Raw genomic sequence first — 26,895 nt, 5'->3', positions numbered from 1 at the left:
TCAAGGAAATCAATCAGATGAGAATGTATAATATGCTCCAATATTTTGCATGGTATACTTGTCAGTGATATAGGACGATAGTTATTGGGGGAATGAATGTTACCTGATTTAGGGACCAGAATAACCTTGCCAACCCTCCAGTCACTTGGAAGAACTGAGGAACCTAGAGACTGGGAAAAGAGCATCGAAAGCATAATGGAAGAATATGGTTCAGTAATTTCTAGCATTTTACAGTTAATTGAATCTTCACCTGATGAAGATATTTTTAGGTTTTCAATCAACTTTTGTATGCCGACCCAATCTATATAAATGGAGTTCATTGGTAAATAGGAGCATTTAGTTACCGACGGTAGAGTAGCAGGAGCACATTTGTGAAAAACGGAAGCAAATACATCATTCAAAACGGAATAGCACTGGTTCGGAGGGATCGCGACATTGTCAGAACGGGCTAGTTGGATTGTTTTGCTTTCTTTGCCACCAACAATATTCCAGAATTTACGTGGATTAGACTGTAAAAGTGATGGGAGGGTGTTATCGAAAAAAATCTTTTTTGCATTTGTAATAGCGATAGTATATTCTGCGTGAATGCAATGATATGCTGCCCAGCGTTCAGGAAGGTTAGTTGCTTTTGCGCGACGAAAAATGCGTTTCTTTTTGTTGCGCAGACGGCGTAGAATTCCAGTAAACCATGGCGAGGAAGGACTCGAAACAATCTTTCTTTTAGGCACATAGCGATCTATTAGTGTTAGCAGTTTGTTCTTGAACAATGACCAGTTCTCTTCAACGGTACGTTCAAAAAAGTTGACTGAGTAGTCAGCAATGAATGATTCTAATTCATTTAAAATGGATGTGGTATCGGCAGCATTGTAGTCACATATAGTTTTCACGGTTTTCTTCGAGCGAACTTTCTTCTTAAGTGGTAAGTGGAGAAGCGAGTGGTCACTTATTCCTTTAAGGTATGTTGGAGAAGAAACCAAATCTGGAGCTGTTGTAAAAGAGATCTAAAGTATTAGACGAAGTGCTGGTAGTGTGTGTGGGTTCATGAATCAACTGGGTTAGATTAAAATCAGCGCAGATGTCTAAAAAATGGGTGCACTCGGAAGATGACTGCTTAAGGGAGGGAACACCGTTTTGCCACACTATGTTTGGAAAATTGAAATCACCTAGTAAGAACAAATGTGATTTTGGGTATCGAACGACTAATTTGTTAAGGACATCATGAAGGTCAGTGCAGAAATTGGTAGTGGAGGATGGGGACTTATAACACGCGCAAAAGATGAGGTCGCCAGTGGGAAAAGCAACACGAGTGCAAACTGTTTATAATGGTGAGTCAATGGAGATAGTGAATATTTTAGGCTTGTAGCGCAGCTCAGGAAGAGCAAAAAAGGAAGAAGGTAGGGCTCACGGCAATCGGTACACCTCCGCCCGTACGGAAGTCGCGATCGTACCTGTAGACGTTATATGTTTTTTGACAGTCTAGTATTTCATTATTTTTTATTTTTGCTGAAAGCCATGTTTCGGTGAGCACAACTATATCAGCTGAGCATGCGTCGATATGTGATGACAGTGATGTGCATTTGTTGGTGATACTTCGGACATTTGTAAAAAGAAGTGATAAGGAGTTTGCTTGCTTTGGAACACGAGACAGCTATGCTGCACCCAAATGTGAAGATTGTGGATCTGATGGTTTGTTGTTCGTTGGGGTAATCGCGCTCCTAGCTGGTCCGATCTCACATACTTCATCTGTAGCTGCGCAATAAACATAACATTTATTACCTATGATTAGTTTGTTACGTCGCAAAGAAAAAGACTGGCCGCTGGCCTTGCCAAAGTCATTTAGTGCTTTCCGCAATTGACGAGTGGCTTTGCAAAAGTCTTCGCCGACTGAAATACCATCGGCTTTAAACTTCACTTTTTGCGAGAGCATTTGGTCTCTCATTTTGGAAGACACAAACTTAGCTATAACAGGCCGTGTTTTGCCGACAACGTATGTGGCTAGCCTATGAGCCCTATGGATTGCGACTTCCAAGGGAGTCATGTTGAGACAATTTCTAAGAAAGTGATGGATCTGGACTTCTGACTGAGGCCACGCTTCTGATACGTTGTCTGAGATACCATAGAAGATCAAGTTGTCGCGTCTTGAATGGTCCTCCAGAACGTCTAGTCTCGATGCGAGCGCAGCGCTTTCATTTGAAACTGCTTCATGGACTGCGGTAGTAATATCACTTCTTGAAGGCATATTTTCAAAAGACTCAACCGCAGCTTCCACGGCAGTCACTCTATTGGAAACGTCTGAAACAGTCTCAGTAAGGTTATCTTGGTTAGCCTTTAGCTCAGCTATGGCATTCATCATTTAGGCATGTCGCGTGTCAAACTTGAGCGACAAAGCAGCTATGGCGGCCATAACTTCATTGTGCTTATGTTGAGCTTCAGTATGGGGACCAGGGTTTAATTCTACATCCCCGGAAAGTAAGAGCAACATAGCAACAGAGACACAATCACTCAGAGTGGCAGCCAGCACTTGTGGGCAAGGGAAGAGCAGCAAACCGACATTGTTTGTACGTTTACAAAAAAGCAATTCGGACTGACTAACCTGCATAAGAAAGCAGAAAGGAGAGCTTAGCAGCGACCGCATGGTAGCTGCTCTCCCGTGCCCACTGGAAGCGCCTTGCTGATGCCAGTTGCTTAAATCTAAGCACTGCAGTGCTGCCGCTGGCGGCAGTGTCCGTGTCCCACTTGATACCGGCGTGAAGATGACGTCTTCCATGCTGAGATAATCAAGGCTGCTGTCAGCTGCTTGTAGCGGTGGATCCAGCAGGAAATTCGATAGAGATGTAGACGTAGCACACGTGCTAGATGGTGACAACGATGAGCCGAAAACAGCAATCTGCACAAGAAAGCAGAAAGGAGAGCTTAGCAGCAACCGCATGGTAGCTGCTCTCCCGTCAGTAGCCGGGCAAGGGAATAAGAGTTCAGGATTGCAAGTCAGCCTCTAGTGTCTATGAAGGAGTATGTATAGCTAGGTCAATTACTCACAGGGGACCCTGATCATGAGAAGGAAATTTACTGAATAAAAACAAGCTTAAGTGCATTCGGTATACATTGTCAGATTGTGGCTGGTAGCTTACCATTATCATTAAAAAGAAAGGTGTACAATCAGTGCATCCTACCGGGGCTGACATACGGGGCAGAAACTTGAAAACTCACAAACAAACTCCAAAGCAAGCTAAGTACCGCGCAAAGAGCGATGGAATAAAGAATGTTAGGCGTAATGTTAACACGCCTGTAATCTTTAATATTAAGAGACAGGAAGAGAACGGTGCGAATCAGAAAGCAAAACCGGATATCTGATGTTCTAATTGACATTAAGAGAAAAAAATGGAGCGGGGCAGGTCATGTAATGCGTAGATAAAATAACCGGTGGGTCATTAAGTTCACAGAATGGGTGCCAAAGGAAAGGATGCGCTGTCAAGGACGGCAGAAGACTAGGTGGGACGACGAAATTAGGAAATCAGCGGGCGCTAGTTGCAATCGGTTGGCATAAGAGAGGGGTAATTGCCGATCGCAGAAAGGGGCCTTCGCCCTGCAGTGGACATAAAATAGGCTGATGGTGATGATGATGATCGTTATAATAATTGAAAACCTTAAAACATTCTGATCAGTTGGTGTGCACAACAATTCTAAGGTGTTTAATAAGGCTTAAAGTATGCAGCTCCAGAATGTGTGTGTGTGTATGTGTGCGCGTGGGCGTGCATGTGTGTGTGTGCGTGCATGCGTGTGTCATTGACGAAGGCTGGCTTACCAGCCGAAACGTTTGATTAATACAACCAGTGAAAAAGCCTGATAATGCATTCGTTTAACATCTTTAAATATAGCAGAAGACATACATATTTATCTATTACACATGGTGACCCATGGGGGCCCGAAACATTATTTGAATTTGCATTTCTTCTTTTGGCACTAAACTAAATTGTATACAAATGTGGTATACTGCATCAATGTGCATGGACAAATTTTTAGTCCTTGCTTACTGGCACCCTGTGTCTGTGTTGGCCTCGAGGAGACATTGTGGCACCCAACTGCTCGAATCTTTCCATGGTGTAAAAAACAACGTTGTGTGATAGCGGCTGTGAAGTTTTAATCGGTTTAATCAGCGTTTTAATCACAGCAGCAGTTCAATCACAATTACTTCCAAGTGTTTGCATGTTTTAAGCATTTCATTTGGGCGTTTTGGTTACAAAACAACCTACATCTTAGTCTGGTGTGTAGGGAAACAAAGGCTTTTATTGGAGCAACTTGATGCTTCTATATTGGTTATTCAGTTGGCATGATCTTTCACAAAAAAGCTATAGGCAATTTTGCTGCAATAACTACTGTTTTCACAGCATGCGTTGTGGGGAGTGTGGCTTGCCTCTTTTGACAGAGTTATCGCTGAACTATGATTTATTATCGGTTTATTATATGTGCGACTTCAACAGCTTATATTTTTGTCTCCTCAATCCACACTTCTGCCAGAACCTCTGCACAGAGTGTTTTGACTGATGTCATACCAAGTGAGCACTATACAAGCCCTGTGTGCAACGCTTGCATGACTTTTTCAATGACCATATGATTTCATTTTGAGTAACTTCATCAACTATTCGGCTAGCGGTGGGTTGAATTTGGCGCACGCATGAGAACTCACACCAAGCTTGGTCGAATACATCCGCCATTGCAGCACTGAGCACTTAACCATGTTGTAAGAGTTGACTTCTAAATTGCTGCCTTGTGTTGTGATTGAAACATTATTTACAACCTTACATTCACAATTTCCATTGCCCAGCCAGCGAACTGTAGCAAAAGTGTCATGTGATGACACATTCTGTGTCATAGCGATAGCAGTCTATCTCTCCAGTGGTGGCACTCAAGGCCAACAGGAATCCATTTTCTGTGCGTGTGTTTGTGTAGGACTAGGCTTATGGGGCCAGTTTGTTCTTCAGCATTAACTCTATGTTCACGCTGTATCAGGAACACATTTTCTTACTCAATATGATAGCCCCTGAACCTACATAGTTACCACAAAGAGCTGCTTGTTCATCAACCTTAACTTTACCATGTCTTTCACTATGGCTTTATTGACATGGAGGCACTTCAGCTAGCTAAAGCAATGATGGTGTTTGAGTACCCACACAGCCTTGCAGTTTTTCAACCTGAGCATTGCTTCATTAAAAGCTGACATGATTTGGTCTCAGCAGACAGAGGTGAGTTGGAAAGAACCCTCATAAACTTCTTTCGAAGTCATTATAACCTTGACAAATATCCCGTGCCTTTTGATGTGTCCGTTCAGCAGGGACCATAATAATAATAAAAAATCAAAATAGCTTTGCAAGGCTAGCTACTAGGCTACCACTGTCTCTTCAGCCGGCATGAAGCGTCTCGCAGCCAGCAAGGCAGGAGTGCAAAAAACGAAAAACAAAAGTGTGGCAGAGAAAACATTGTTCATGAGAATCCCCTGCATTTATGGACTATTACACTGACTGAAAAAGATAGTGGCTTCCCATTACGGCCTTGATGTACGTAGTTGTTTCAGTCACAAACAAAATAACCAGTTGCCCAGTCCTGCACAAGCACTGCGTACAAATGCCCACGAATTAAAAGTTAGTTGTGTGCATGTGGTGCAGTATACCACATTTCATTTTCCTAAGGCTGCAATACACTGGGCAGACTGGTTGCTACTTAAATAGTAGGCCCTTAGAGATTTTCAGCCGTTTCTTCACATTTTGCTGCAGATTGTATCAAATATGAATGCAAACAGTTTCGCAGGACACATCAGTTGAGTTCAAGCAATGGGGCTGAGTAACCCAAGGAATAGTTTTATCCTCCAAAAGACAAATTGTCACTCTTAAAAAATGGTCTCTCTCATAACATTTCAGTACAGTCCTTAGTTTAGTACAGGTTTTCGTATGATGTGTCGGATTCTTCTACGGTACAATGCTGTACCGCACACTCTCTTCTGTTGCTATAATGACAACTTGTAACAAAGGTTTTCTTTCCTTACAAATGTTTGGAGACAATGCCTGTCAGCTCATCTTTTAACCTGTTTTTCATTGGATTTGTGCACTTACATCAAACATAAGCTACAAAAATATCAGTACTCAGAATCACAAAAGAACACACCTGTGTAACGATTCTGCTGGGATCGCTGGAGTGGTCAGCCACAGAATGCAGAACAGGTAGAAAGGCACCCTGAGTTAAACCAAAGTAACAATCATTGTTACATGCAGATCAAAAATGTTATTCTGTGAGGCTTTTTGCATGAATACTAATTACCACATTTGTATGTGAAATAGTTTTGCATAATAGATGAGCAAGGTTAATCAATGTCTCACCCTGTAACTGTCAGCCAGTGCTACTCATGGCAATGGCAGCGAATATGGCACATCCTTTCAAGTGGAACTTTTGTTGGTTACATGAATTCAAAAGAACTGAGGCTCACATAATACGTGACACCTGTGGTTAGAAGGATGTGTTGCATCCAGCACCAAGGCCACAAGTGGCACTGCCTAACACTTCCAGGGCCAAACCTAGTACACACACAATACAAATGTGCAACAAAGTGAACAGGAGGAGAGCTGCTCCTATAGCTTGAAGATTGCATGCATCATGCCGATGTGAATGCAGCTCCCACAAACAGCGAGTTGCCCTTTGGTCCAGTTCACTTCCCTTCCTCTTTTCTTTTCTCTTCATTGTTTGTTGGTGCCATCTGGTAATAACGAACAAAGATCAACCACCTCAGTTCCCATTCTTGTTTTACTACATGCATTAAAGTCATCCAAATGTGCTTAGGACTCTCCAGGATGTACTTTAAGCATTTCGTTTTAACAATATTTTCTCTCGGCTTCACTACACCTTAACGTACTGCTAATTCTAGACAATGCTTACAGAAAAACCCTTATCCGGAAAATTATACCTATGATTAAGACTGCACAGTCTATGGCTTCGACATGTGCACACACACTATGCACGTTTACAATAAAAATATAAGTGACTGTTCTAATATGCACACTTAGCATACTGCTTAACAGTCACCTGGTTCCAAAATACTTTGTCATTGCACATACGACGGCTACAACTATAAATTTAAATCTGGCAGTGACTCGAGACACTGCCATAACCTTCATATTCCAATCAATGAAAATTTTCGAATTCAGAGCAGTTAGACATAAATAAGGCAAATAGTGTTGCAGTGTTAAATAATGAACTGTTAAGGTACATGGCAGTAAAAGGCCATATGCCTGGAACATAGGTACTGTTTAGCACCTAAGCACATTCTTGTATTTTTGCCTACTTTCCTAGGGATGGCATCAAACAATTTGCTTATTTGTAAGTTTCACTACATGGCTGTATCATATTTTCACTTGTCTTTTCACATTTGTCTTAATGGTACTTTATGTGCATGCAAATGGCCCAATACTACCGTCAGCTGAAGGCCAAACACTATGCTGTCCAACGTACATGCATTTCACAGCACCGAACGGTGGACTTAGAGAATGAGCAACTCTTTTAAAAGTGCAGTCCTTTGAACATACATTGAATGACATATATCTGGAAAACAACGATATTGCTAAAATGATAATATAACTGGTGCTAAGCATAATGCATCATGCAATAAACTTGCATTTACCGGACACCACTATAGACACTACGACTTCTTCACCTCCTGCACAATCTGGCACAATGTACTCATGCTGCCTGTAAACCCTAGAAGGTGTCTATGATACCTTTTTAAACAGCTCAGCAAACGTGAGAAGGACCTCAAGTGAAACTCGGAGAAGCAAAAAAAATTTTTTAACATTCCTCTCTGTTCCTCTGGATGTGAAGGTGCAAGTAAATGCTGTATTTGAACTGTGTTTTTAATCGTGCAATACTAGAGATCACATTTTTACAATAATAATGCGATGAAGAACGATGACAATAATGTTACAGAAACCAACCTAATGAATATTTTTATGAACTTGCACGAGGTTTTCGTCATTATGCTTATGCACACACCTGCACACCTCTACCTTGCACAGTCTTGTTGTTTCAGTTTTTCATTTTTACCACATAGTAATTTACATTATACACTAGTCCTGAAATACATCATGTTGGGCTCCTTCAGTATTTTAATTTTCTTACTGGAACTCACATGCCTATACAGGGCATGTGTCTACAGGGCAAGCCCTCAAATACACGGAAAATTACTGCGAGACTGGCCGCTCGAACCACTTCGCGGGTATTCTCGGGCTTTTTTCATGCTCGAAAAAACATATATTAAGCCACAGAAACCTGTACTGGGAATTTTTCATGTTGCCCTACAATTTCCTTTTCCTAATTCACAGTTTTCATCTAATTATAATATTTGAGAAGTTGATTAATTGATCTAAGCCTAATTGTGTAATTAGACAAAATGCAAAAAAATCCACGTTTCTCCAATCGACAGCAAACAATATTACCTAGGTTCTGTGCAGCTAGGTGGCATTTGTATATTTTTAAAGTTTTCTAACGTTGCGTGGGACAACCTGTATACGTTGTCCCATGGAACAGGTGTAACATCAATCACTTTAAGTGAAGCCGCTGAACTAGCCATTGCACGAAAAACATACAGGGAAAAAAATTAACACTAGGTAAGAGCATGCCAAGGCCTCTGTTGCTGAAAAGGGAAACAGCTGTAATGTGCCTGATGTCCAGCTATGAAGCTGCTGATGTCCAGCTGTGAAGCAATCCTGAAAGAAAGGCGGAAAATTAGACATTACAATGATTACACAGAACACGCAAAAGGTGGTCGCAAGTTTATCTTTGATTACTTCTGCTGCTACATTGAGTTTTGTATGTTGTTCAGCTTCAATTATTGTTAAAGTAAGCTTGCGAAAATTTTATATCTTAATGGCATTGCTTTTTACAAACAAACTTTTGCCCAACTCGTGCACTTAAGCTATGAAATGTTTGCTGATCCCCTACAATGAATGGCTTCTAAGACAAATTATTGCAGACAGAAGGATGCAGAATTAATGGGTGTTACTGGCAATGAATACCAAGGTAGTATATCTCTGTTTACAACAGACAATGGCGGACAGAAAGCACTTCTTTTTTACAGATATGGGTTCATCGGGCAGCCTTTTCCTTTTTTTGTGACCAGCAGCAGAAATTTTGTTATTAATACTCGTGCAATATGTGTGCGTGTGCGCGCGCGCATGCGTGCGTGTGTGTGTGTGAGATAGAGAGATAAAGCTGTGAAGTGTGATATGATCTTGAGTTGAAAAGCGCACCTTTTTTGTGGGAATTTGGCATCTAGAAATCAAAACTGAATATTTGTACTCAATGGCATATCAGCCAAGTAATAAGCAATGAACTAGTCGAGGCATCACTGACACTCGCTTGCTCAGGCCGCCGATAATCAAGGGACGGCGTATCCAGTAATCTGAACCCAAGCAGAACACCTGTTGCCGCCAAGCAATACGCTAACTATAAAGAGTTTCTTCAAGCCGTAACACAACCATCTCAATTACTCTGATCAGCAGCTCGTGCGGCGTTGACCCGTAGTGCCGTTGGAAGCTCACCACACGCTTTTAATAACACAAATGCGCCGCCGATATTGGCAACGAGAAGTTACGGAGTCGCCATCTATCGGAAGCGCCTCGCTGGCGTAGTATGAGGGATCACGCGGCGCACTCCTCATAGGTTTTGCTATCAGCGCTGACTGAAAACACCACTCGGGAGTTCTCCCGGACATTTCTGTAGGTACTTTCGAAACGAGAGAAGGTTTTTACTGTCTAAATAATAATCTTGGGCAAACTGAAAGCACAGAATCGTTTACAGGCGCTATCCCTTTACCGAATACGTACAGTGAACGCCACTGTGCGCGTTCGCCGCGATGGAGTCTCCCAAACCGGCTTCTTGCATGAAAGGTAGGCAAACGCTGAGAGCAAACTATGTGGAATATGTTCTTATAGTGGTTGTATAACTAAATGGAGCGTAATAGAATGAAGCCTCAATGCAGCGATAGCACAGCTTCGCAGCGACTGACTGCGCGTCTGCATGCTTGTCCGCGAACTGTTTCGCTTTCACCGCGTTCGCGCTTTCACACCGTGCCATGAGCTTTAGGCCACAGAATATGAGCATTTGATAGTAGGCAAGCAACCATTGTTGCGTGGGCGCTATTAGAGCTGTTGAAAAATAATTTCATTGTAGAGACTTGGACGCCTACTGGGACTGTGATGTGACGTCGCGACAATTCAATCTTTCTTTTTTTCTAAATTCTTGGACGTTTCGATATTACTCCTCGAGTTGCGTCGCACTATATGTTTATCAGTGTTCTCAGCGTGCGCTTTCTCGGTGCTTCTTTTTTTGTAATCCAGTGCATTATTTCATAACACAAACATGACCATATGCCATGTTCTTACCAATCCCTTTCCACTGCACTGAACTTGCCAGTACCTATAGCATCGACAAGTTTATTGGCCAAACCGTCATGACATTAGTCGGGCAGCGGACTCGGGCGAACGTCTCAGTGCGCGTTTTTCGAACATCGCAGACCCGGCGCCGTAGCAGAAATCTTCCTCGCGTCTGTGCTTGCTGCATACCCGAGTTGTAACCGATGACTGTTTGCCGGTGTTATGTTTCGCGAGCCAAGCTTCACGCAGCTTCTTGTCCTGCGGCTACGTATCAATGGCTACGTATGAAGGGAGCCCGGCTGACACCGGGCTCCGTTGCGTACGTCCGGCACTGCGGCACCGAGCAGTAGTCTACCATGTTGCGCGCCTTCAAAGGCAGCCACTACCTATTGTAGTGCTTTCAATCGTTGTAAAGAAGACACTCGAAGCTGGAAAATCTCGCCACTAAATGAGGTCCGCAGCGTACGAGGGAACTTGAACTATTGTTTCCAGCTCGCTTCGGCGCTCCCGAAGCAGCCGACGCGGCCGCTATGTCCACGTGATCCCTAATAGCACGTCACGCCGACGGTGGCGCCAGCTTTTCCAGTGGTGGAGCTCGAGGCCAATTTCTCGCCCGCAAACTAAAGTCGACGAGCGCAGCCTCTACAAGCTACGCGCGGCAATCGCGCACTGCCTGCAATCAGCAGCGTGGGCGCGAAGAGAGACAGACGATAGCACGGAGCATACCGGCAAATCTGCAGAGTGCGCGCTTAGTAATTAGCGACCTACTGCACACAATCGCACGAGCCAGGGGATTAGCGCCACGTACGCGGCAGCTAGTAGATACCGCACACAAAGAAGCTTCGCCGGTTCTCGCTCAAGTGATCGCTGTACAAACACGCACATATGCGCACCACAGTAAACCTTAACGAGTCGACTCATTTTCAGGCCGCGCTTAGGCGGCGACACAATTAGCTCACTTCCCACTGCACGTAACTATTCTGGTGGTATCTTTCGCTTCGGGGAACATATGTCGAACGCTCGCAGCCATCCAAGATACGGCAATGTCCCTCATCATCTAATATCATGAATAAGTGCTCTCGCTTCACTCTAAGCACTCAAGTCGCCTCGAATACGAAATAACTCGACCAAACACAGTGTTCGTGCAAAATGGTTCTGGACGGCCAACTGTTGCGCCATGTTGCATTGAGGCCTCCAATAAGTCATATCAGCGCGTATCCTCCCTTAGAACACATACACATTCATAGAACGTGCAATGGGCGTTCAAAGTCACTTACCGTGGAGTCTTGAGGTTTCAAAACTGTGAGACATCAACAACAGTAGAAGAATGCGCCGTCGCTAGTAATGGCTGCTCCTTCGTCGCTTCTCACGCGCGCGTGCGCGCTCCGAAGACCTGTGCTCCTCCGCGCGCACTTTCGACTTACGGCGTCCTCTGCAGCGCCAAGGCGCGGCTACTCCGAACAGAAAAACAGCGCGGAAACGCATTGCGCGCGATATTTCGAATCTGACAGCAGAAATAATTCTACTTAAATTGTCGCTGGGGCAGACAGCCTTGTTGGTCATGGCCGAGTTATTCCTTTCTCTATTTGACTCGTGTCACGTATGGGCGTATTTCAACACTTCCAATTTACCGTATGCCACTGGTTCTTTTTTTTTTTTTTTTTAGTTTTTTTTAGCACCCCCACTTTACAATCGCAATGCCCCTTAAAATGAGGTCGGGGGTAAAATAATGGTTCTAGCTTATTTTACTTCTTCTCGTGGGAGTACTCATGTTAAGCTGGGGGGAGGATGGCATGGCAGCTGTTAAAACGCCTATATGGGCTAATTTGTGTTTATAGTGCGGGAACTGCGAGCGAAAATTGGCAAGGCTGTTGTTAATTTTCTTCGCGACTTCGGTTCTAGCCATTCTCTCTACCTTTCTTTCTACCTTCGCTCTGGACGTGCACGGTTATAGAAAAGTAAGCGCTGCAATTTCTACAATGCTTTTGTGGGCGATCTGGGAGAATTACAGTTGTCAAGAGGCTCATACAGCGACACGCAGGGAGCTCCAGAGGGCATTGTGCACATTCGATGTGGTGAAAAGGTCCAAACGAGGTTCTTGCGTCATCTTTCCTATATAGTATATAAGAAGGCAAGTTAGATTTTACATAAGTCTGGTAGAGGCAACGGACAGTTCAGAGTAAATAATTTCGTTATTAACGAACATAGCTAGCTGCGTTTCGCAAGAAAAACCTTTCCTGAAGCCATGCTGCGCAGGATGAAAAAAATGGTTGGTATCAAGAAAGTTTATGATATGTCTGTGGATGATATGTTCAAGGATTTTGCAGGGTACACTGGTCAATGAGATGGGGCGATAATTTAATTTTGTTTGTTGCACCATTTATGAACTGGAACGACCTTTCCGTGTTTCCAATCTGGAGGCAGCACGCCCGTTAAAACTGACTCTGAAAATAGAAGACAGAAATATACTGCACAAATATGTTTAGCGTTTTTAAGAAGTTTAGACCTAATGTCGTCCCCACCAGCTGCCGATGAAAGTTTGATATTGTCTATGAGGGATGAAATGCCGCATGGAAAAATGAAATTCGTGGCATGGTACATTGAAAGTTCACATGGGGAATAGAAAATGGCAGTTCAGTTTCTTGAGTAAAAACTGATGCAAGGGTTGTGTTGAAGAAGTGAGCACATTGAGCGTCGGTTAGGGCACCACCTGATTCATTTGATAGCGTAATAGTTCGCGTGTCCTGTGAGCTTTAGACTTGCTAGAGTTTTTTGGGTCGTTCTTAAGCATGTTCGGCACATCAGAATAACAGAATGAGCGTTTGGCATGATGTATGGCTTCCAGATAGGCAGTTTCAGCGGTTTTGTATTTATTCCATGCGTCAGGGCTGTTATGGGACTTAGCTGCGCGGAAGAGTTCCTTTTTGTTTACTAATCGCTTCAGTGCTTTATTGAACCAGGGTTGTGATGAATTGGAGTGAATGTTAATTTGGGGAATGTATTTGCCAACTAGATTGTTTTGTTCAGGGTGTCTACCAACCGGGAAAACCGGGAATTCTCAGGGATTTTGAGTAGTCTGGAAAAAGTCAGGGAAAACTCAGGGAATTTGGGCCTCTATCAGGGAAAATTAGCGGCAATTTTATTGAAAGGGTCGAAAGTCGCGGTAATGCTGGCTCGAGTAACAGACAGGAATCGTAATGAATCGTCTTTGACGCTCTGTCGTCGGCTGGAGGAGTTGCCAATGTACAGTCAACGACCGACTTTCCGGATTCCCGATAATTTGGACGGCTTCGCGGCACCGCCACGTACCCCATAGAGTCAACGTATCAGAACGTGTGACATTTCCGGCGCAAGAACTCTTCGCCATCCGTTTTTCCGGACGTTCTGCCGTGACCGCAGGTCCGAAACGGCAATAATCAAAGGCACCACCGCTGCCATTTTGATTACTTCGCCACCTCGAACCGGCACTCTCGCCCGCAGATCCGCTGGCAGCCGTTGCCGCCACTGCGGCAACGCTAGGCCTAGCTACTTCTATGTTCGCTATGAAGCTTCTTGCCGTTGGATGCCGAGTTTTTTATTGAAAGATTTAGCTGCTGTCAGCAATGGCACGGACTCCGCCTTTGTGGTCCTCGCGATTGGCTTAGAAACTTGGAAAACATGGTGCGTTGCATAATGCCGGTTCCTGAAAGTCAGCTTCGCCTCTCTACAGAAATGTTACTTGGTGAAGCATACGCAAAAGTATTGCAGTGAAGCATAACAAGCGTAGGAAGGGGCTATTGCCACGGAACGCAGTATGTATTCCTTAATTATACACTCGTGCACCCCGTATTTCCTGCCACAGTACGAGCACCGATATGCCTAATATGTGTACCGACAGGCCTTCAGAGCGTTTTCGAACGTGCCTGTGGCGGTTTGAGCCCCTAAAGGCACTAAATGACACGCATTTATGTTTTTTCCAACTGGCCGATTTTTCGGACGTTTTCGCGGCCCCTGGGAGTTCGAAAAATCGGACGTAGACTGTGCAACTGACCAAGATACTTCAAATGGTCTTTGGGGCGAACGAGTGGCGGAAGGAAAACAAGAACAGAAATGACCTACGCATTGAGGAATAAACAGGAAAGGAAGGTTGCTGCCGCCGTTTTGAAGGAGCCAGCGCTCAAAAAATTATGTTTTGGCTAATGCCGAGCTGCAAGTGTCTCTCATCCAAACCCAAATAAACTCGTTAAAGCAGTGAAACACAACACTCAAGAGTCGTGCGCGGGCTGAGAGTATGTCAGGACAGTTGAGGTTGACTTACGAGCTGTTGAGAGAGAATCTCAATTGTGACAGAGTTCGGGCCTAATACCACTGAGCTTACTATCAGTTGATAGAAATAGCTCATATTCGAAAATATTTGCTTCTATATCCATCTCTTTTTATTCGTATTTGAAAATGTCCGACTCTATTTGCAATTTTTTTTGAAGACATTTTATTTGCTGGCATTTTACTAACCCCCCCCCCCCCCCTTCTATTCTCTTTTTGAATAACATGAACACTACTCCTTAGTATTCAAATTAGATTAAGTCATTTTTTAAAATTTTTTCTATAGCTTACTAGAGAGTGACAGCATCGGGTGAAATGGTTTCAGCCCGTCTTGACATAAAACATAGTTCTGCATCACTCAGGGAAATTTTGCAATGGCACTCAGGGAAAACCTGGAAAACTCAGGGAATTTGGAAATGTCAACTTGGTAGACACCCTGTTGTTTCTCTTTGAAAATGAGCCGATTTTCACCCATGGTTTCACCCATTTTGTACGTAAAGGTACTTGCAAAAATAGGGTAAAATTGCGTTAGTTCATGATTATTTGCTTCATAATTGCCCTTTTCATACAAACGAATCGTCTTTTTAACAGCCGGGGGTCAAAACGGGTTTAATTACTAAGTCGACATGAATGACTTTATGGTCATTGATTTCGGGAAGATACACGCCCTCCGGATCACACGCCCTCGGGTTTATTTGTTAAAAGAAGGTCTAGAATATTTTGGCAGTTATCGGTGACACGGGTTGGTTCTGTGAGCACTTGAGATAAATTAATGTTGAGGCAGACCTCAAGGAAGTTGTTCCATTCCCTTGATGTAGCCGTTGGTGCAGGCCGCCTTGACCAATCGATATTAGGAAAATTAGTCTCCAATATAATTGACGTGGCCCGCTCTACTGCCGTCTGTGCCATGCAGGTGTGTACTAAAATTTCGTTCCACGCTAGAAAACAGTGAAGACCAGTTGCTATTGCGGTTCCCATGCCCGCAGGTCTTTTGCGAGAATATTTGTTTAGTCTGAATTAACTTGTTATCTGGCCTTATTTTTCGGGCTTTGTTGAGACAAACACTGGGCCCAACAATAGATCTGATAACCTTCCAGATATCAAAACACTGCCTGAGGATGCTGCAGGGCAACTGAAGGTCACGTTTCGCTTTATCAAAGAAAGGCACATATGCCTATTGCAATCACCGAAAACATCAGCTGAACAATCCACCGATATTTAAGCCATTAGAAGTAGCCAAAAAGGTATGAAATTAAATTCCCAGATTTGAGCAAATGGATGGACAATATGGAAGAAATATGTAAACCTTATGAAACAAGGGGTGAAGATCTGGTCAATATAAATACTGGATGTTCCAGCATACTTTCTCAAGAATTTCTGAAGCTGATCTGTGACAGATAGCACAATTCTAGTTCATGACCTGGTGAACTTGAAGAGGTGGACATTACTTGCAAAAGAATTGAAATGCGCAATCGACTAATTAACCGAAAAAAACTGATTAAGTTTTAACTAATTACCCATATGGAAATTTACATATTCTAGCTGCTCGCAAGATGAATCCACTTGGAAAGAATTCTTAAGATGACACCAGTTTCAATATATTAATTCCCGAACTTAGCGGAGAAATGCATTGATGTTCCAGTTACCTTCTTAACAAAGCGTCGTTTTATGCACTGAAGCACAAAAGTAGCTGGAACGCCAATGCCTTTCTTTGCAAAGTTCGCGGATTAATATCTCGAAATTGGCGTCATCCTGAAAATTCGTTCCTAATGGATCCGCCTTGCGAACAGAAGAGCTAGAATTTGTAAAGTGCAATATGGACGATGAGGTAATTAGTTAAAAACTTAATTAGATAATTTCTAGTAATTATTCGTTATGCATTTCAATCTTTTGTGCAAGTCTGCCTCTTCGAGGAGACCAGCTCATGATATAGAACTGTGTTATCTGCCACAGGCACCCTTTAAACTAATTTGAAAGTGTTGGCTGCAACGCCCTGTATAGCACTATCCTGGCAATGATAAGGAAAAACGCTTTTATTTTTTTGCTGTCTTGCGTCAGCGAACTCGAAGAGCAGATGTTGACATAACAATCTATTCATTCGCAACATTTCAGATGCTAAGTAAACATAGGAACAAACTGAGATCAAGTTCGTGCCTGCCCTGAATACCACAGTTCCACATTTTTCAGCCGATTCGATTAAGCTTGCTTCCTGCTTTTACCTTCTTTTCGTCAGCAATATTCTACATATAAGTGTGAAGTTTTCAAACTTTAAAGTGAAATACAACTTATTTCACTTAGCAGTCAGCTCAAGTCATGCAATATTACGCATGGTGAATATTCTTTCACAACGCGTATCACTCGCAGGAAAAAGCCAGTCTGGATATCCTGCAATTAAATGTAGATACGACAAACTGCTTCTGAATGATGAGTGCTATGTTCTTGGTACTAAATCTAGTGCGCGAAAAAAAACCATAAGGACAACGCGCAAGAAGTTCTGAATTTCCCTTATCGAAGTACTTGCAGGTAATTCGGCTTAGCGAAGCGAGAGGGGAAATGGACAGTCTTTGCCACGCCATCTATATATCCTATTTACTATCATTAGACGAGCGCTGAATAATTCTTCCTTTACTTCAAAGATTGGCCCTTGCTTTCCACACATTGTCGCCTTGACGAAAACATAACTTTCGACTAATGCTAAGGCTTCCGAAATTTTTGAAGATGCCAATCACTTCGAAATTGATCGGCAGGACCGGGCTGTCCGTCATGGAGGCAGCGTTTTCGACATTTATAAGGACAAACCATCTTCATGGTTTTTTTTTTCCTACTTTGAACATACTGCAGTCCGGCCACCAAGCAGGGGTGGCATAATGGAATGAAAACAAACAAATTCAAACAGTGCACAAATTCAGAAGTAGTGACAACATGACTCAGTGGTATACACACTGTAATTACTATATACAGGTAAAAGTCATGCAACACAGCAAAGTACTAGTCACAGACATTCATTTGACAGTCATCATAATTTGAATCATGTGGTCATGAAGAAAACTATACATAATTTTCAAATTCAGGGTTATTCATTTCCAAAAAGGCTTCAGATGGTAATTGTTCCATGCATTGATAGCCTCAGAAAAAAAAGAATACATGAAAATATTAGTCCATGCGAAGTGCAGTTCAAAGGTGGAAGCATGCATACGTATAGAGTTTGTCTACAGTTTCTGTTACTACTGTTCTCAAAACCGTCTCGGCTTCATTTACGATAAATTACCAGAAAGTTATTATAGTTTCTCTTATGCCCTACTTCTCCCACATCCAGCTTGATTAGTGAAGTGCACAGTGCGATCAATACGTGTCATTACATTTTCCATCATCACGGCTTTATTTACTAGGCAGTTTAAACCTTCCAAACATTAAATAGAACTCTCAGATTTTAGGATCGCCGCCCGTGACGAGATGTTCTATTTTTTTTTCCGCAAATGACAGCGCAAACGTACTAGGGATACGTCTTATGCCTCAAATTCTCTCTATCTAGTACTTACTACTCAACGTAACTTCAGTTCTATGATTAACTTCTTTCCACCTTTGAAGCGGAGCAGTGGAGGTTTTAGAAAGTAAATACGGAATGCCTGTAAAACGAGGCAGATTTTCTAAGTGAGCACTCTGAGTGACAGCACCTTGAACGCAAATGTGGAAGCAATGAAGCAAACAATCGCCGATTCAGCTTAGCTTAGCTTCAGACATCTCTAAATTGTTGCAAAGTTACGGCGCCAGATAGTGATCGCATCATTTATGAAGTGATAAAACACGGACAATCAGAAATCCTAACAACACTTCTATCTTTTTTTAATGCTATGTGGGCAGCTGGATAGATTCCATCTTCTTGAAAAGAAGCTATTGTTATCCCGATGCTTAAACAAGGGGCGAACTACATCGACGAAATACGTAAGGCACATTGTTTATATATATATTTAAAATCAGATGTAGGCCATGGCTAACAGTTCAAAGTGTGCAAAATTTTTGCACGCCTTAGTAGTAATTACGTTCTTCGAGGATTGTAGCAGCAGAAATTGTAGTACGCAGACAAAGAAACGAAAGAACAGACGTGAAAGTAGCCGCACTGTCAACTGATTTCTTGATTGAAATTCCCGTGTTTTCTATTTAGTAGCAAAATCTGGCCTTTTTTTATCTGTGTGTGGTTAAAGGGACGAGATTTGGCGGCGAAATAAAAAGAGCGGGAGTTTCAATAAAGAAATCACTTGACAGTGAAGCTACGTCCCCCTTTGTTTGTTTGTTTGTTTCTGTGTCTGTGTTCTACAATTTCTGCTGTTACAGTCCTCGAAGAATGAACCTACTAGCTCAGTTAAACCGCCCTTTCGACAGTAATTACAATGTGCAGGGTATCTGGAGCGTTATTACTGTATTTTAGAAACAGCGCCTAATTTAACATGCTACCCTAGGACTGTAAACAAAAAAGATCAGATATATTTAAACGGGTGGGGGGTGGGGGGGGGGGGGGTGCACATTATGGGTAATTTCTTCAAGTCCCGGAAAGCGTATGTGCTGGAAGATTTCAAACAGACCAGTGAGATAGGGGCAACGTTTCAAAATGTGGGATTTAATTATAGGCCACTGAACTGTTTATTGCAGCTCTTGAAAAGAAACAGCTTCGCTGGAAATTGGGTTGCAATTCTGCAAGGTCACACAATTCTGCAATCTTTTGTTCTGCAATTCTGCAATCTTTTTGGGCCAATACTACCTTCAGCTGAATGCCAAACACTATGCTGTCCAACGTACATGCATTTCACAGCACCGAACGGTGGACTTAGAGAATGAGCAACTCTTTTAAAAGTGCAGTCCTTTGAATATACATTGAATGACATATATCTGGAAAACAACGATATTGCTAAAATGGTAATATAACTGGTACTAAGCATAATGCATCATGCAAGAAACTTGCATTTACCGGACACCACTGTAGACACGGCAACCTCGTCAGCTTCTCCACAATCTGGCACAATGTGCTCAAGCTGCCTGTAAACCCTGGAAGGTGTCTGTGGGACTTTCTTTTAAGAAGCTCGGCAAACGTGAGAAGGACGGAAGCTCGGAGAAGCATAAAAAAAATTTAACACTTCCTCTCTGTTCCTCTGGATGGGAAGGTGCAAGCAAATGATGTATTTGAACTGTGTTTTTAATCGTGCAATACTAGAGAGCACAATTTTGCAATAATAATGTTACGAAGAATCACATTATCAATCACGGAGCCGAGAAGACGATTTTGACACATACTCTGTTAGCTATATATTTTTTTATTCTGTGGGAGACATGATGAATATAAGGCAGTACAGTGGTCTTTTTTTTTTCTTTTTCGTTTCGTGTCATCGAATCTACTCGTTGTCCTTTTTTGTTCTTGCTCAAACTACTGAGGATAGTTTCTTACACTGACACTAGCAACTGCTTGGGATAACCAGCCTTTACCAGACGATCGAGTGTGGTTCGGCACGTACAGCCCCATTATCCAATTCAAGTTTAATACTTCTGCCGCAGTGCGATGTGCCATGTGAGTAAATGACAGCGCTCAACCCTGTCAGAGGTTATAAAATATGGTGCACAACTACGCCTCAAGCGAACACCTCTCCCTGTGTGTTCTCTGTACTACGCAAACAGCATTGGTGCACGCAAGATAACGTTTAACATCAACTCACCGCTCCCGTGTTAGCCTAAACGTTGAAGAAATTAAGCTTTAGCCGTCAACGTCACCGCTAATTATCGTCAATCAAGCATTCAGCATGGAAAGCTTCGCTCACATCGATTGCCACATTGCGTGGGATCTGCATAATTTGAGGCATCTTGCTTGATTTGAAATGAACCTTCATTCCACATATCAAATATCTCAAGGCAAAATGACGAAAAGCAATCAACTTTCTGAAGATTATGTCTCATACAACATGGGGAAGTGACAGGTAGTGCTCATTAAACCTCTACAAGAGCCTTTTTCGATCACATTTTCATTGCGGTTCCGTGGTATGTCACTCTGAAACGTCGAGCGCGCTTAAGGCTGTGGATACCGTCTACCATCTGGGTATGCGCCTAGCCACATGCGCCTTCAGAAGAAAGCCTATGGAGAGCCTATGCGTTGAATCTGACGAGTGGTCCCTCCACCTACACGGAACATACAGTAGTTTCACATATTTCCTCAAAGTGCAGTACAATCCCCGACATACTTGCTTCACATACGTTAACGATGTGGAATGTGCTGCACTATTCCATAATCTATCCTCAATTAGAGATTCTTTTTCAATGCGGGTCAGAAGACTTAGTGATGAAGTCTGTGTCCCAATCCTCGAACGTCGCCTAATGGCTCCAGTAAAGCTGTTACCGCCATGGCAATGGCAAATCATTGTATTGGACACATCATTCGTAGATGTTACAAAACACGCTCCAGATGCGCACACACATATGCACTTTCCAGAGCTCCAGTCACCTGCCCAGAGTTTTACACAGATGCGTCAAAGTCACAATCCGGCCTCTCTTTCGCTGCTGTCGGCCCATCGTTTTCGGAATCCGACGTTCTACTTCTCGAAACCAGCATCTTCGCGGCAGAGGCCTATGCAATACTGTCGGCTACTAAACACATTAAGAAAGCAAAGCTCCCATAGGCCATCATATTCGTAGATTCCTTGAGTATGGTGAAAACTTTGCAATCGTCACGAAAACGGAAAAGTCCTGTAACAAGTGACCTCTATACACTGCTGTGCAATACGTGTGCATCTAACCAACAGGTTGTAATATGTTGGGTGCGTGGAAACAAGTGTATAAGGGGTGACTAACTCGCACATAAAGTAGCAACGAAACCTAGAAATCCATTCTTACCCGTTTCTGCCACATACTTGAAGCCATTCCTACGTAAAAAAGGGTCAGGAACTATTGGCAACACTTGTGAGATGACCAAACCCTGAATACGCTCCACGGAATTAAGCCGCAATGATCTGAAGTTATTTTGCTCCCTCCGAATAGGGCATATACATATGGTACTCATTCATACCTTTTAGCTGGTGCTTAACCCCCCTTTGTGGCAGATGTTGTGGAAGCCTGACCATACTGCACATCTCGCTGGAGTTCCGGGAAGCGGAAGCAGATTGAATAAGGAATTTTCCTTTGGCATACAAACAACAGATCCCCTTATGTCCGGTACTGTTTCTTGGCCTAGAACCTTCACGTGAAACAAAGGAAGTGCTTAAATATTTCAGTGATGTTGTGGTGCATATTATTAGCCCGAGAGACTTGTAATGGAGCTGCGAACTTACTGTTACTAGTAGCTTAGTAGTAAGGTACGAGTTATTGTTCAGTACGTGCCTCGAGACTTTTGTGATCAAGGGTCTTAGTAAGGCAGTACTGCTAGTGAACCGATACATTTTTTTTTTCGTGTTATTTCATTTTAGAATATATCTTATAGTCATCGTTCACATCACTCGTGTTAACAGTACTTTAATACTTGCATATTTCACATACATTACAGGGAATATTTTAGGCCTGTATACACCATCGCTACATCTGAAATTTGTCATTCACTGCATCATCGACTTCTACACACCACTTCTTGGCGCTCTTTAGCCATCAGTGGCACTTGCACGAAAAAAAAAAAAAAAAAAAAATCGTACACCATCATCCTCAGGATGAAACTTAGCAACAGTGGGGAGCATTATATGGCAAATCTCTGTGCGAAGTTAAATGTATGCACCATATAGAGATGTTTGCAAAGAAATTCTTAAACAAGTGTTCGTGTTGTCCAGTTCTGTTTGTGCTTCGTGAAATATTAACCAACTACCCAAGCACAATTTAACCTGTTCGCAAGTGCCTCACTGCCATGAACAGCCGCTATGTCGCGAGATGTCTCTGGTTACACAAATGGGAGGAATTTTTCATGCAATGTGTCGCGAAACTAAAGCGATTCTGTCTTCAATAGGAGCTGTACAAATAATTTGCGAATCCTCTTTCTTTACAATTTCCAGGCGTTATAGAACGTTTTACCGGCGTTCTCATTGAAATCAATGAGGCACCTCGCTTATGTTTGGTGAAATTAAGGGCCAGGCACTTGGGTGATGCGTAGGCAAATTGTAAAGTGTGTAGGTGAACTGTGGCCTTTGAAAAAATGACGTATGCAAGTACTCTGTAGCATTACCAGTGTGTTTGACGAAAATAGAAAAAATTTAGCCCTCCTACTTGACCTCACAAAAGAGAAAGATCAAATTTAAGGCAGATGTGGGGAAGATATAAAACTATTGCATGACTAGCCTGCCAAGAACACTAAATGACAGCAACAAGCAATAAAATATCAGCTTCTCACGCAGGCTTCCGCGCCAAAAACCTAGAACAAGGGTTGAATAACCGTTCTATTTCACTTTCGACAATGTGCGACCGTTTAGCTGTAGGTTGTTGCTAAATATTTGGTGGTTTATTAATATTCATGAATTTGCCGAGCATTTAGTGTAGAATGTTCGCGCATCCTTTATAAAGTTATTCTCTTATTTAAATGTGCAGGTGCAGGAAGGTGTGCTGCTTGTGGCATCGCGCAAACTGGAACCATGTTCCGTGTCGTCGCCACCAGGTGTCCTCCTCACCAGTTCACCCAGGTGTGTGCAGCCTTCTCCGTCACGTATCGCGGGCGGCTTGCCAGGTGCGTTTCCCTTCGCGCTAGCGAATTGAATACCGCACAGTTGGCCACGAATGTGGCTGAATGTGCGGTACTTGAATGTCTCTAGCGCGAAGGAGCGGGGCGCATCGTGCAAGTCGTCCTGGTGGATATGTAAGAGATAGCAATCCATGAAAAAAAAAATAGCAAAAAGCAAACATTCTATTAGTCGCTGCAGCAGTATTTGCAGGAGACCGGCCAGCATGGCTTTGTCAAAAAATTTAAGAACAATTTCGTACTGAGCTTATGCCGCGTGAGCACCTAAGCCAAACCCTTTGTATGACACTATCCCCTTTGAGCCAAAATAAATTAGTTTGCTGCCTTAGAAGATATTCCCTGCCTTAGAAGATATTCCCGGCACATCATAAAGAACTTTCTAAATTACCTAAGGAGCACTAGATACCCCGCCAGAAAAAGAATTAGTTTCGTGAACACTTGCCACTGCCATTTCAAGGAGGGACCCACGGCGCTGGAAAAAAAAAAAAAAAAAAAAAAACGTCGAATTTCAACCTGTGCGTGGAGCCCTTTGACGCACTTTGACGTATCAGTCAAAGTGCGTCGCGCTCCGTAAAAAGAAAAAAAAAGAAAAAAAAAACTACCGCACAGCGAGTTATGAACACGGCCAGTAGTTCTATCTGAAGGGTTATTTGTTGTGAACGAATGAATACGTTTGCGCTAGCGACATGCAACTCTTTCATGGTGAACGAATAACAGCGCGAAAAGACAAGGCGTGTGTTTGTCGCCGCCTTGTCTTTTCGCGCTGTTTTTTCGTCCACCGTGAAGGAGTTGCATGGCGCTAGCGCAAAAGCCGGGGTCATCCCGATAAAGGGGGGATACAAAGAAAAGAATAAAGGGCACCTGCCCGACTCAGGTACCCCCGGGGACGCGAGGGGAGACTTTGTGCGAAAAAGCACAAAGAATCCCCTGTCCCCCGCCCCGTCCGAGTGGCGGACCACGCCGAAGCCCTTCTGCTCTGCAGCTCGTCGCTGTCTGACTCCAGGATTCGAACGTGGGCCCTTGCGAGTGCGAGCTCGACACTCTATCCACTCGGCTAACGGAGCGGCACGATTATCGCGTAACGAAAGGCGACCAGATGGGTGACGCGAACGCCGCTATCGCCCAGATCGCGCGGGTGAGGAGGTAGGCGAGGGTCGGCGCGCGACTGGTGTTCGCTCACGGAAGGTGGGAGCATGGCCGCGTTATCTGCGTTAAACGGTGGACGCACGTTAAACTCGCAGCAGTTTCTGCATCTACGAGCCGTCCTTGCGTTACCGCTGCGCTCTATGCTCTATCGGCTATACATGCACACTGACTGTCGTCCCTTATTAAAGGGAATATACGCGAGCGCGTGGCCTGCGCTCTGCGGCGGTAGAGTTACTGTACATACTGTTACTGTATATGTTACCGTTACTCTTATGTTACTGTATGTGCTACCTGCGGTAGCACATACAGTAACTCTATGTGGCGGCTGCTTACAGCGCCATCAACCGACAGCTTGAGAAAGCGCGTCAGCTTTCGGCGTCATCTATTGGCAAACGAAATAACGAGTTATACGCCGGCGGACAAGCGCTGATAAATACTGAAAGGTATCTTTAGCGGCTCCACCAGCCACCGTAGTCCTCCATAAGGAAAGCATCAAAATCCCAAGAAAAGAAGTCGTCAGGCAGGGAGATACGATCTCTCCAATGCTATTCACAGCGTGTTTACAGGAGGTATTCAGAGACCTGGATTGGGAAGAATACCTCAGTAACTTGCCATTCGCTGATGATATTGCCTTGCTTAGTAACTCAGGGGACCAATTGCAATGCATGCTCAATGACCTGGACAGGCAAAGCAGAAGGGTGGGGCTAAAAATTTATGTGCAGAAAACTAAAGTAATGTTTAACAGTCTCAGAAAAGATCAGCAGCTTAAGATAGGTAGCGAGGCACTGGAAGTAGTAAGGGAATACATCTACTTAAGGCAGGTTCTCGGCGCGGATCCGCATTATGAGACTGAAATAATCAGAAGAATAAGAATGGGCTGAGCTGCGTTTGGTAGGCATTCTCAGATCATCAACAGCAGGTTACCATTATCCCTCAAGAGAAAAGTGTATAACAGCTGTGTCTTACCAGTACTCACGTACGGGGCAGAAACCTGGAGGCTTACGAAAAGGGTTCTACTTAATTAAATTGAGGACGACGCAACGAGCTGTGGAAAGAAGAATGATGGGTGTAACATTAAGGGATAAGAAAAGAGCAGATTGGGTTAGGGAACAAACGCGAGTTTATGACATCTTAGTTCAAATCAAGAAAGAGAAATGGGCAGGACATGTAATGAGGAGGGAAGAGAAGCGTAGCAGGTGGCGGCAGAAAGTTAGATGGGTGGATGAGATTAAGAAGTTTGCAGGGACGACATATGGCCCCAATTAGTACATGACCGGGGTAGTTGGAGAATTATGGGAGAGGCCTTTGCGCTGCAGTGGGCGTAACCAGGCTGATGATGATAGACAAGCTCTGCTAGATTACGCTCTCTCCGCTCGCGCAACGGGCGACGCCTGCAGCGCGTCGTCGGCCGCAAATAAATCGAGCTTGGTGCGCGACTGTCGTCATTTCGTTTGCCAATAGATGACGCCAAAAGCGGACGTGCTTTCTCAAGCTGTCGGTTGATGGCGCTGTAGGCAGCCGCCACAGAGCGTAGGCCACGAGTTCGCATGTTCCCTTACATAAAGCACGACAGTGTACGAATGGCGATTGGGCATGAGATCGTCAATGAAGAAAGACACTGCAGCGAGCACAGGAGAGGTTTTTAAACTAAGACAGGACACATTTCTTCGTGCCCTATAGATGCACAGGAGCTGTGCGTCTCAGATGCTAAATAGTCAGCCTGCACCATGGCGTTGTGTTCACATGTCTTGTGCTACACGTCACTGGAAGTTCGCTGCTACTGTTTCGCTCAAATGCCTGTTCGATACGTAGATGAATGTCGTAGTTGCGCCGTAGGCTGCAAGATGGCCCAGTTTGCCTTATTGCAGCCCATGCCAATGTCGGCCCGCGATGGTGCCTTCATCATCGTAATGCAATGCGTTACGTAATCGAACGCAACGTGTGAAAATGCGTCTAACTGACGGCTCCAGAGCCTGCTTACGTGAAGAAGACACACCGAGTCACGACGTGGCTTAACACGTTGCAACTCAGCTGTCTGTATGTAGGAGGTGGATAGCAAGATACTTACGCCATGAATTGTACAGTACTTCTATGATACTGCACTCTGATATGAAAGCATTGTAAATGCCCTCGTGCGTTTTCAACCGGCACTGAGTTGCGGCTATTAGCCGCAATATATTAGGGATGGATAATTGTATCCTAATGTGCGGTCACAGTGGTCAAGCATGGGTTATTGGAACTGCAGAATTCAAACTATCAGAGTGCTGCAGGATGAACAGGTGTATCACGTTCTCGGGGAGTCGTTGCGCTCGTGCACCTGCAGGACTGCCTGTCCCCACCTGTGCTTTA

At 43.7% G+C, this 26,895-nt stretch overlaps 1 protein-coding gene and 1 long non-coding RNA gene across 2 annotated transcripts in view; one reads left to right on the top strand and one right to left on the bottom strand.

Moving 5' to 3' along the window:
• Positions 1 to 6,255, bottom strand: part of LOC129382724 (uncharacterized) — a 108,262-nt gene extending 102,007 nt beyond the window's left edge. The window contains exons 1-2 of the mRNA XM_072285827.1: positions 6,157 to 6,255; positions 2,594 to 2,887 (exon numbers count right to left, since the gene is read on the bottom strand). Coding sequence (XP_072141928.1) covers positions 2,594 to 2,767 — 174 coding nt within the window. The 5' untranslated portion in view covers positions 2,768 to 2,887; positions 6,157 to 6,255. The remainder of the gene's footprint in view (positions 1 to 2,593; positions 2,888 to 6,156) is intronic.
• The window catches only part of LOC126524113 (uncharacterized), a 177,095-nt gene extending 152,406 nt beyond the window's left edge, over positions 1 to 24,689 (top strand). Inside the window, exon 4 of the long non-coding RNA XR_011891388.1 lies at positions 23,253 to 24,689. This is a non-coding gene — a long non-coding RNA (uncharacterized lncRNA). The remainder of the gene's footprint in view (positions 1 to 23,252) is intronic.
• Positions 24,690 to 26,895: the final 2,206 nt, after the last annotated feature.

This window comes from Dermacentor andersoni, unplaced genomic scaffold (assembly GCF_023375885.2).
Source record: "Dermacentor andersoni unplaced genomic scaffold, qqDerAnde1_hic_scaffold ctg00000067.1, whole genome shotgun sequence".
Lineage (NCBI taxonomy): Eukaryota > Metazoa > Arthropoda > Arachnida > Ixodida > Ixodidae > Dermacentor > Dermacentor andersoni.
The sequence above is the reverse complement of the archived record's forward strand: the minus strand, read 5'-3'. Positions and strand labels throughout refer to the sequence as shown.